The sequence below is a fragment of the Triticum aestivum genome, chromosome 6A (genome assembly GCF_018294505.1).
Source record: "Triticum aestivum cultivar Chinese Spring chromosome 6A, IWGSC CS RefSeq v2.1, whole genome shotgun sequence".
Classification (NCBI taxonomy): domain Eukaryota; kingdom Viridiplantae; phylum Streptophyta; class Magnoliopsida; order Poales; family Poaceae; genus Triticum; species Triticum aestivum.
In genome coordinates, this window is record NC_057809.1 from 124449583 (window position 1) to 124461134 (window position 11552).

The window sequence follows — 11552 nt, forward strand, 5'->3', positions numbered from 1 at the left end:
TATTTTAACAATGTGCATATAATGGCAGACAATCCAGTGAAAGCGGATCTTTGCTACACCTACGTAAACATCTAACGTAATTTTACGTGCATGTTGGCTTGGCACATTTTAATTGAAAGAAAAACTCACGTGGGCTTCACCCCATTAAAACCAGGGAGCGTGATTAGTTGAGGGAGGGAAGAAAGTAAGTTTACGTTAATAACTTATAGGTAGTTGTAGCATTATTGGCGAAAGCCAGGCCCCAGGCCCCCACGCAACCTTCTTTGAAAATTTTAGAGCAACTCTAGCAGACTTTGCATCCGGTACAAATCCGCATAATTCCGGCGATTATACGGGCTCGATCCATTTTTCTGGCCAGACCAAAGCTCGCATCGGTGTCCGGTCCGTAAATTTTTTTGCCGCAGCCCGCAAATGCAACCCCCGAGCCACTATAACTGCGGGTTTGCGATGCAGATGCGAGTTGAAACCCTATCTTCCCGCCGCCGCGTTCCCCTCCAATTCCTCACCGCGCCGCTCGATTTCTCGCCGCCGGCGAGCCTTGAACCGCCATGGCCGACTCGGGGGATGAGGCGGAGCGCCGCCGCCGCGCCAGATCTGACGCCGCGGGCAAGCGGGGGGCGCGTCGGTGGCTCGACCAGGGTGCCTGGCCGCCGCCGGCATTCGACCGGCGGGAGCTTGACGAGTTCGAGCTCGAGCGCGCCCGTCGCCGCCGCGTCTCCTCCGGCAACTGGTCCGCGGGGAGCTCATCTGGCCACGGGTCCGCGGGGTGCTCATCCGCGGGCGCATCGAGCTCGCGGCTCGTTCCGGTGAAGAGGGAGCCAGAGGAGGCCGTGCCCGATGCACCGCCGTGCCGAGGCGTCATCGGACCCGAGGACTACCTCCCACCGGGGCAGGAGGAGCTCCTCGAGCGCGTCGTCCTCGAGCGGTCGGCGAGAGATCAGGAGGAGATGGAACAACGCATCCGGCGCGAGCTCGAGTACGAGCGGCTCTTCCTCGAGACGGGCCTCACGGCATCGCAGGCGCACGCATCGAAGGAGGCCGACCTGCGCGTAATGAAGGAGGAGCAGGCGAAACTCTTCGTCGACCTCGACTCCGACTCCTCCGACTCCGACTGATCGCCGCCGATGGGCAGATATCGCAGGAGCTCCGGTGAGCTCAATTTTGTCGCAGTGGTGCGGTAGCGTAGGCCTGTCTACCATATCTAAGCTTTATGTATGTATGTGGCTTGTATGAACTTATATGCGAAGAAGAACCATTTATGCGAGTGAGCTCCGGCGAGCTGTTGCTTAAATTTCTCGCGCGAAACAACTTTTTAAAAAATTTAGGTGTTTGTTTGCAGTTTCTAGTCTGCCGTCGCAAATTTCAGCCTGCATAACTGCCTCCGTGCGACCTGCAGACACATTTTGCAGGTGGACAAAATGCGGGGTCTGCTAGAGTTGCTCTTACGGCTTAGCACTTTCTGCTGAGGTGCGGAGCAAAGGTCGCTACCCCACTCTGAGATTTCCATCCCCATCCCCTTTGGTCTCACACCAGCGGGAGCGACGACGAGCTCAGTTGGCTCCTCTATCATCTAACATATAAAGCCTCCTACACTACCCGCATAGCTGAGGGCATCGCTCGCGCTCGTCACTTTTGACCACCCGATCGAGCAGCTACAGCATTTTTTTGGCTGCTGGCGGCTGGTCAGCCGTCCGCTTTTTTTCACTTTTACATCTGCTTCACGAGAGAATGACTGGTGGGGCTCGTTAGCCGTGGGGTCGCGAGATCGAAATGAGTTTTCTTCACCTTTTGGTATGCGAAGTCTGGTCGCGCGCTCGCCAATCGCGATCTCGGTCAAAGAAACCCTAGACCAATCCCGCAGCCGCCTCCCTCGCCAATCCCGCAGCCGCCTCCCTCGCTTCCTCCCCCTGCTACTCTAGCCTCCTCTCCTGCCAGCGCCGCCGCCGCGCCCTTCCCACCCGCACGCAACCCACCCTCCTCCTCGACTTCCCTCCTAGCCGCCGCTGCCTCTCCTTCTCTTCCTCCTCTCTCTCTGCTGCTCCGCCGTCCTCCCCATCCACCCATGCTCCACTCCTATCCTGAATCGATCCCGCTGGATCTAAGGCTTCTCCGGCGGTGACGACGACCTGTAGGCAAAGGGCGATGGCGGGAGAGGTGAGGGAGGTGCGGCAGCATATCGGCCTGTGATGGTGATGTCGGGCTCCACCATTCCCGCCCCTCGTCCTCACGCGGCCTCTCTTGGTCACCGGCGCTGCAGTTGTGCGGGGCGTGAGGAGAGCGAGGAGAGGGAGGGGAAGAGTGGGAGGCGCGAGGACGGACGCCAGGCATGCGGTGCTGGTCGTGGAGGACTACATGCCCCCTCTTGCTCGCTTTGCGTACGCGTCGCTGCTGTTCTTGCAACGGTGCCGCTGCTGTGGAGGGCTTGGTTTAAGGTATGCCGTTCTTCTCCCCCATTTATTTGTTGTTCAATTTCTTGCCTATTGGCGGCCTCTGTTCTTTGATTTGTCCATGATTCAAGGGATAAAGAGATTCTTGATTTTCTTTTGTGTGTGCAGCTTGTTTATGGCGGGATGGGGAGGGCATGAGGCATCATCGCCAGATCGCGAAGGATGTTACCAAGGTGAGCGCCCATCTGCTCGGCTCCTCGGTGTCCCTTGTTTGGAGATGACTCTCCAGCCAGGCGGGTTGTCCGGTGTTTGACTTTTTCCTCCATTTGATGATTATGATGTAGCTGACCGGGAAGATACCTCAAGTTGCTATGTATTAGTTGTGACTTGACTGGCTTCAGTCCAGTAGAGAACACAACTAATTTGCACCTCCTGAAATATAATTACTATTTATGATTTTGGTATGTAGTAGCTTTGATTTGGCTGATTTCAAGTCATGAACATGAGTAGGATGATGTATTATCCATGACCATGGGAAGGCGGTATTTTCTGTTATAAAATTAGCGTACTGGTAAAAAAATATTAGTCATAAAATGATTTATTGAGCAATTACCTGAGAAGTGCAGTGGGGACTACGCTCCGGTCGCGGCGGGGTGCAGCCGCGGGGAAGACAAACTTGGTCCGTCGTCCGTCTTCGCCTCTCCGCCCCGTCCTTGCTGCCTCCATGGCCAAGCGTACGTATTTTTTTCCTCTTCCTCCATGGCCCTCGTTGCCGTCGGGATCTCGAGGAACAGGTGACCTCCATGGTGCTCGCTGCCTCTTTGAATAGGTGATCCCCCCTTTATCTTTTCCCCTTACCCTCCCTTTTTCTCAGCCTCGCTGCTGCTCATCCTCCAATCTCTTCTATTCAGGCAAGGTGGATTCAACACACACAGTCTAGGAAGGCCACGGGATGACTGTGATGCAGTGAGGGCAACAGCGACAATGGAGGAATCTATGCTCGTCGAGTTTCCACCCCAACGGCTGCCTCCGGAGCAGGAGAGTTCAAGGACATCTCCCAGTTCATGGGAGAGACTCGAGCACAGGTAAGCTCTTTCTTTTCCTTTCCGTATCTTCCCATGCTGACATGGCCTCGTCTCTCTAATGCATGTCTTCCTAATTTTTTGTTGTTATGCAGATAGGGTTTGGGTAGAGCTTGATTCCACTCCCACCGAGCATACATAGTTGCGTTGTTGTACAAAGATCCCTTTTTGATGGTGCCATGGTGCCCCTCTCTAGGCAAGCTACAATCATCTTCCCTCATCATTTCTTGTATTTTTTTTTAAAAAAATTACACACTGAGCTATAGATGGTCGGATCTGTTGTATGAGGCAGAACATGAATAAGAACAATTATCAACTTTTTAGTGTGCAGGTTTATGACTGCATTACAGATCTTTGTGGGTGCCTGTACATGCCATTTTAGTAGTTCGATTATGTATTACCTGGAATTAGTCAAGTGATTAGTTATTACCTATGGTATTTGGACCTTATTTGGTTTGGTCAATTTATTAGTCATTGACCATCCATTTTTCTAAATTTATTGGTATTTTTAATATGCCATCTGTGTCAGCACACTAATGTCAAATCTGGTGGACAAGTCCCAGTCCATGGAGAAAACACTTGCACATGTGAGTTCTTTCTTGCTCTTCTTCATCTTTCCATGGTGGCGTCCTTTTTTTCCATTCTTCTTAGTTTTCAAGGGCGTGTTTTGGGCTTTAGATTAATTTGGTTGTGCAGATGGTGTTACTACCATGTGGCCCTAAGACCAGTTCGATATTCATGCCCGAAATAAATACTCTCAGGTTTGCTGGTATGGTGTGCCTATTACCAGCTTTCATGATGGTTTTTACCATCGATAGGCCCTGGAAATGAGTTCTTTGCTTGCTGTTGTGTGCCTCTGTTCTGTTCTGGGTTGCTTGATGCATTGATCTACTTTTGATTATTTCCTTTTTATGTTGTGGTGACAGTATTGGTACCTCATAATTATTGAAATGTGGTAAACTCCATTCTTTTATATTGCACCGTACTTTCCATAGTTTTGGCAAGCAATGACTCTAAAGTCACTGCCTATAACTTCCCATTTTGAATGTTTCTTTGAATCACTGGCTATAACCTCCAATTTGGAATTGCTTCCTTGGTAGGCACAATGAGTTTTAATTTGTCTGTATAATTTTCAAAATGTCATGATGGTTTTAGATAGTGGAGGTGAAATCCATCCAAGCAGGGAGAGAAGTTTTGATTTTCTTACCTGTGTGTTCGTAGTTAGAAAACTAATTTGCCACTTTTTAATTTTTTTGGGGATATAACAAGAGAGTACCATTGTTAAAAATCTATATTTTTCAAGCAGTTACAAGTTGTTAGTGACCAAATGGATATGTTTCTTTCTGAAAATGGTACCCTTATGTGCAGGCTTTTCTCTTCAGGGATTGTCACATTGCTTAATGCTTGACATGCATATATGTGTTTTCCCTTCAAGGCTTGAAGTGTGGTTACCGCAACATGCAGATACAGTTTTGTCGTCCATTCATGATCATATTTGGTCTCTCTTAGTGGTCAGTCTATGGTAAATCTAATAGTTGCTCTTGACAGTGATGCAGGATATGAGGTACGACTATCAAAGTGACATTAATTTTGGTTTTGCTTCCTATCCGCAGCCTCTTCTACACTAGGTGGGAAACTGGTTAAAAGAGTAAATTTTATTACTTTCCTAAAAATATCTTTTGAGAAACATGATTATTATGTTCAGTAGTGTTGTTCACAATTCCAAAGGCACATGGAAGATTATTTATGATGGTCGTTCTTCTTTTCACGTCTCCACATATGCATTTTTTGTTTCAAGCAGCCCTAATGTAACTTTTGAGATTGTTCCCCCAGTTTTTACCTCACTTGTATGATGATTCTGATTCAGTTTCTTAATTTATGATTTTCCAGATTTGAGATAGAAAATAAGAACTAGGTGAATCCTCTTTCTCACACAGCCATGTTTGTTCCCACATTTTAGTTGTGATGTTATGGTTTACTGTATCCATGTCTGTATTCAACTTCCTTGGACAGTCTATTTTCTTGCACTAGAATCATCCAATGGGAATTCCAGTTTCTCACATATTTGAGACAGAATAGAAGAGAAAGAATCTTGTGGAAGAGTTTGATACCGCCTTTGTTCCCGCATTTTAGTTTTGACGTTATGGTTTATTCTATCATGTTTGCATTCAACTTCTTTGAACCATCTATTTTCTTGCACTAGAATATTGCAATGGGGAATTTATTGCAGGCCTAATTGTCCTTTAAATGATTTTGTAACCTTTAGTTCATTTTAGGTGATTTATTACATGGCTTGTTTGTTGGACGGTAAAGCATACTCTATGTTTTGCAAATCAAAACTGTATTGAAGCTTGCTCTCTCTATATATAAAAGTGAGAGCTGCCCATGATTAATTATTTTCAAGTTGATAGTTCTACTGGAGTTTGAATTTGCTTAGCAGTTTAGACCCGCTTTGGGGAAAATGAATGAAAGGAAGAATTTGATCTCTGTTTTTGCTTGTAGGAACTTTTCTGAGCTTTTGTATGTTCCGTCTACATCACAAGCGGTCTTCCGATTGTGTCGAGTGCATCACAAAGGCGCAGGAGGAAAAAGGAAGAATCAGCCAAAATCTGACAAGATGCAAAGGCACATATCAAGTGTGTACCACAGTCAAAGGGATTCAGTCCAGTTATTAAGATTTCTTTGCATCCAAATTACTTATCAAATGGTTTTTAGTGAGTTGGAGGAGGCCTTGGTTCTAACATTTGAAAAAAAAATCTCTAGGTGTGGGCATACGTCAAGCTGTCGCTTGAGACCGCCATCATGCTCTGCTGCAAAGTTTTGTATCTCTTCATGATCACTGTCCTCACCGACATTGTCCAGGATGCGCAGATTGATTGTCAACTCGCTTGGCATCTGGTACTTAGTGGCTTACTTTTACTACTTAAATAATACTGAATTTTGGTCATGTTGCTTCTGTTTTATCCTGTTGGCGACAGATTGGATTGTTTATTTTATCTGAAAGCATTATTATTCCCCCTCATCAGTTGGATGGCTTTTAAGACGTGCTGATCTCTCCTTTCTTCTAACTGACTAGCTGATCTCTCTTTTCTTCTAACTGACTAGCTGATCTTCATTTGGAGTGGAATTGTTCGTTAGTGCAGCTAGCTAGCATATATTGGATAATATGGATCGGCCCTGTACTCTTGGTTGTTAATTTAGCTACCAAATTTGTTTTATATAGAAGTTTACAAAGCTGCATGCCATCAAGATTGTAGCCAATTAACACGCATGCATCTATATGACTCTCTCAGCAGGTTCTTTTAGAGTCTTACAACATGACATTCTATTGCATTTTAGTCTTTCCTGCTCCTTATTTGCATTTTAGTCTCTTCGATAATAACGACCTTGCAGTCCCAATGGAGACAACTGCTAAAGTTGGTGTGATATTCGAGAAAATTCTTATGGAGGTAGATTGTTGTTATTAACTCACATGAGCTGCAGTTCTGTCTTCCTTGTGAGCGTTTCCAACTGACTCTAACATACTCTTTAATTTATGGTGTGCTGCAGACGGTGAAACCCCGCGATGAGCAGGAACACGACATGTGCCTTGAACAGAGGATGCGGGACTGTTGGTCACATTTGGTTTTCGACTTGCGTGTCTAAATATTCTCACAATACTTGACTCCCTCTCGGCCTTTGCGCTATTAGCGCAACGAGTCATCTTTCCACTCTAAAACAAACTACCTTAGACCCTGTTGCCATGGTCTTGCTCCACTCTAAAACAAACTGCCTTGGACCCTGCTGCCGGCCTGTCTCTTTCCACTCTAAAACAAACTATTTTGGCAATTCAAGATTCACTTGTTGCTCTTCAAAGCACTACCGCCGCTGCACGTGCCTCCCTAGAGGAAAAGGGCATGTACTCAGAGGATGATGTGGCTCAACCAACCTACGATGGGCTTTCTGATGAAGAAACCGATGAAGATTACCATCAAGACATGGATGATGACTACGCTCACTATGTGCGATCCCCATGAGCACTGTCTAAGGCCTCCTAACTGATCAGCAAGTGAAGCTTTCTATATATAGCTTCGTGATGACAATGCTCACTATGTCCGATCCCCATGAGTGTCATATTGAGCCTGCTAAACTATCTCTTTGCCATGTCAAGCTGTGTATGTATGGCTTCACCGCTAGGAAGCGGCCCTGTGTCTGCTGTGTTTAGTCTCCTAGGTTGCTTAAATAAGATGCGAAGCTATCTACTCATAGCTTTGGCCTAGAAATGTTTATCCTTTCTGAACTTGACTCTGGTCATGTATAAGTATGAAGTCTGTGTTGACGTGTTAATACAATGTTATTTATCTATGCTACGCCTTTGCTTTTATCCACTGTGATTCTTCTTTTCAGTATCTTCACTGTGTAAGCGGGGAAGCAGCAATGGACCATACAGCTGACCGGCGGCTCCACCAACAATCCATCCATCCCTACAAAAGAAAGAGGTAATTCGTCGTTTCCTTTTTGATTTCCTGCTTCGTTTGCTTTCTCCTCACTGCACTATCCCTCTTCAATCTCAGATAAAAAATCTCACAATGGAAGACATGGACATTGGCATCGTCTGTTACGACGGTTCCCCAGGATCAGCAGCATCAAGGACAGCAACGCCTGCGCCCAATGTAATCTTCTAATCACCAGTTGTAGTTCATTCATTGGTCTTTATAAACTTGGCTTTCAGTTTTGCTCCATCGCCGGCTTATTTTCCTTGCTTCTGTATTCTTGGAAGAGTGAATAAAAGATACATGCATAATGAAATATAGGTAGCTAGGTTCGTGGAAATTGGTCTTCCAGAACTCATCCTGATTGTTTTGAATGAGGTGACGTTGTAGTAATCATATTTGTTTCCTGGACAATATTTTCCTCATGTGTTGCATTCTGAAAAGGGTGTCTTTGGTCAGTCTTCTGTTCTTTCATTGTTTCAATTGTGTGACTCTACACATGTATCCTCACAATTAGTGGCGCCTACAAGAATGCTAGGCCTACCTGTAACTTCTCTTATGTAGTTAAATAAAACAAATCAGGGCCTCACACTCAATCAAACTACCATGCCCAATTGAAATCCTCATTTGTCAATTCAGCTATTATTTTGTTAGACAAAAATTTAACCCTTACTTTGCTTGTACAGGAGAATGACTATCTGATAGTAATTCCTTATGCCCACATATTCGCCCTGATGTTGAAAGCTCTAAAGTTACCCCCTGCAACTTATTATCACAAGATATGCCCAGGCGGAAAGAATCGTGTGACGGTTACTTTCATTTCTTCTTTGGAATTGCTCGATGGTGCACTTGTTCCAAGTTCTCTGTCAGGTGCAATCTTAGATAGCTATGAAGATGCTGAAGACAGTGCTGCTATTGAAGCTATTAGATACATGGAAAATGCATATGGCAAAGAAATGAGGGACTACCACTACACTCATGTCAAGAAGCTTGAAAATCAAGTGACGGACCTGGTCAAATGGTTGGTTGCATCAAATAAAACAATCAAGAAGCTGCGCAAAACATGCTACTACGCTGTCAGGTATATGAGCTCATATTCTGCCCAAATAGAAAACACAACGACTGCTCGGCATTTGAAAGGGCGGGATAGCACCAAGGGAGTTATGAAAACAGCGCCGGCAAGCATTGAAGGACTGACGCAGAGGCTACGCTACATTGCTATGAAGTTTGAGCAGCGCCTCGAAGCAACCAGAAATAGTTTCCGGTGAGCTTTGGTCAATGTGTCCTGAACAACATGCTTCTGTGCTTACTAAATCAGGCACCTTTTGTTTCGTATCGATCAGACAAGGATCTTTCGCATTTTGGCGTACTCCAAGCAAGATATGTGTACACTTTAGTCTTAACTTGCTGCCTCTATGCTGAAAAGTAGTGTATGATATAGTCTATGATCTTTAAACTTTGTTGTTATCTCTGTACTCAGAAGCGGGTTATCATCGCTTACTCTATATATGTGAAGGCCTTTTCTTCTGCTATTCTTTCCAGGCCACTGCTTCTGTGGTGAAAAGTACTGTATAATGTAGTCTATGATCTTTAGATTATATTGTTCTCTCTGTAGTCAAAAGCAGTTTTTCACCGCTTATTCTCTATATATATATACTCCTCTCCTGCTATTGTTTCCTGAAAACTATGACTCAAGAAACAAGCTTCCTTTTATGCATGCTTTTGCTTCAATGCTTTCATTAGAGCTTCCCTGTGATAATGTCTTCCGACCACGGTGTATGCAACAAATTAAAATCAATTACATTCCTGTTTATTTTACAAACGATCATCAACAACAACTACATCTGCAGAAAGTCAATAGTACTTTCCTACATGACTTAGTGCATCATTTTCAATCTTATCTGCTCACTGCATATAGTACATAAGCTATTCTTTTGAAGCAACAAATATATTAATACAATCTCTCACAATAATTAGCTTACACACGGCCTTTGCGCCATGGGCGCAACGGGTCATCTAGTTATCATAATAGTAGTAGGATCAATAGACGTCATTTTTTCTCACTGTCTTCATCGGGAGCATCAAGCCATATCCCCGCAAGGTGCTCAACATCCACCACGTTTATTTTCGCAGAAGCTGTGTACACGTATCTTTGTGCGGAAGGACTGCATGCACCGTCATGCGGTCACGCCTCAGATTTCCTCGCCCTTCGCAAGTATCTCGATCAACTGGTGCACGAGACACGGACCGTCATGCTCATACCTCAGATACATAGATCCGACCGAAAGTTTCAATGCCATTATGCCAATCGCAATCTTAGTCAAATTTTCCACTTGTTAGTTGTTCCTACGTTACCAGCAACGACGACATGGCATCACTGCCTTGCTACAGCTAGACTGTTGGCAATATGAGCAAATTACTACAAGATTTAATCCGAATAAACAGAAGATAAATCATGACTACAGCAATAAAGATTAAACTAATCATATGAACTAGCATAGCAGATGAACAGATTACATCTAGGGCACATACTAGAAATATAAATTCTACTACGATCTCGAACAGGAAGGATAGAATCACATACGGTGCAGCGGGAGCAACACCGCCGGCGTTGACGTTGTCACCCATGTCGTCGAGGATGAGGTTGCCGAGGTCGGGGAAGAAGTCTTCGTTCGCGAAGTCGTCGCTGCCAGCAGTCGCGCGAGTGCGCTCCCTAAAAACCCGATCGCCCCTCTCCCGTACAGGATCACGAGAGACGGGGTTCCGGAGGCCTGCTGTCCCTTCTTCCGGTGCACGCCGAAAGGAGGGATGGAGAAGACTTGCTTGGCGATGCAATGATCTGGAACGGTGGTGAGAAACCATAACCATACGAAGCGACGGCGGCTAGGGTAGACGTCTGTCTGACTATATAATGCGGGCCGGGTAGGTCGTGGAAATAAACCCCACGTCCGAGTCGTCATGATCCAAAAGAATCGAAAACGGTTCAATAATTAACGCGTCCGTTAATTATTAATTAATGACTCATTACTTTTCCCGAGCAGCAAAAATAGACAACATGCATAGCTCTGTCCTCGGCTCGGCTCAATCCCGCAACTCGCGGCGCGTTTGTGACGAGGCGTGGTGTGGCGTGGCGAGCGAGGAGGAGGAGCGCGTGTGTAGGTCTTCTCTTCTCATGCTTATATAAGTGGTAGAAGAGCTCACCTTATAAAGAGGTGCAACTCTCTCTAAACTTTCAGGGTGGGACTAAACTTTAGCCTCACTCACTTCACTCACATGTGTGCATGAATGGGCCAAGAGAATTTCAGAATTTTAGTTAGGCTTTGGGCCAAAGGCCTACTAGCAAAATTCCAATAATCCCCCACAAAGTCTCATTGACACATCTCATCATTTAGTTCCAAAATATTGTTTATATACCGATGCTTAGTGGAGACTGTGAAGTTGAACTTCCACTTAGAGATTTATGCTACACTAGATCACAACTTGAATAGTGGACTACGCCTTGAACTACAAGTTTTCTGCGAAACTAATTTCACACAAATTCTTGACCGATACTTGGCTGCCGCAAGGCTTCCCCGCGGGTGGAGCGTATACGTCATACTCCAGGGCCTTTT

General features: G+C 45.5%; 1 protein-coding gene across 20 annotated transcripts; it reads left to right on the plus strand.

Moving 5' to 3' along the window:
* Positions 1-1735: 1735 nt before the first annotated feature.
* On the plus strand, positions 1736-9473 carry LOC123132445 (uncharacterized). 20 transcript variants are annotated; one of them, XR_006464716.1, is made up of 13 exons: positions 1769-2432; positions 2556-2620; positions 3014-3216; positions 3299-3472; positions 3565-4056; positions 4838-4938; positions 5018-5097; positions 5360-5384; positions 5972-6105; positions 6233-6367; positions 7856-7947; positions 8023-8121; positions 8628-9473. XR_006464716.1 is itself a non-coding variant. In XM_044552236.1 (6 exons), the coding sequence occupies exons 5-6, from the start codon at positions 8038-8040 to the stop codon at positions 9207-9209; spliced, it is 666 nt and encodes a 221-aa protein (XP_044408171.1). In that variant the 5' UTR covers positions 5018-5097; positions 5972-6105; positions 6233-6367; positions 7856-7947; positions 8023-8037; the 3' UTR covers positions 9210-9473. The 20 variants fall into 20 exon arrangements, 3 of the variants coding, with proteins under 3 accessions (XP_044408171.1, XP_044408173.1, XP_044408172.1); XR_006464714.1 differs by having other exon boundaries at positions 1746-2432; positions 3565-4938; XR_006464721.1 differs by lacking the exon at positions 5360-5384.
* The last annotated feature ends 2079 nt before the right edge of the window (positions 9474-11552 follow it).

Coding starts and splice junctions, on each gene's coding strand:
- LOC123132445 (XM_044552236.1), top strand. CDS start 8,038: ATGGAAGACATGGACATTGGCATCGTCTGTTACGACGGTTCCCCAGGA. Junction 8,122..8,627: donor CAGCAACGCCTGCGCCCAAT/GTAATCTTCTAA, acceptor TTGCTTGTACAG/GAGAATGACTATCTGATAGT.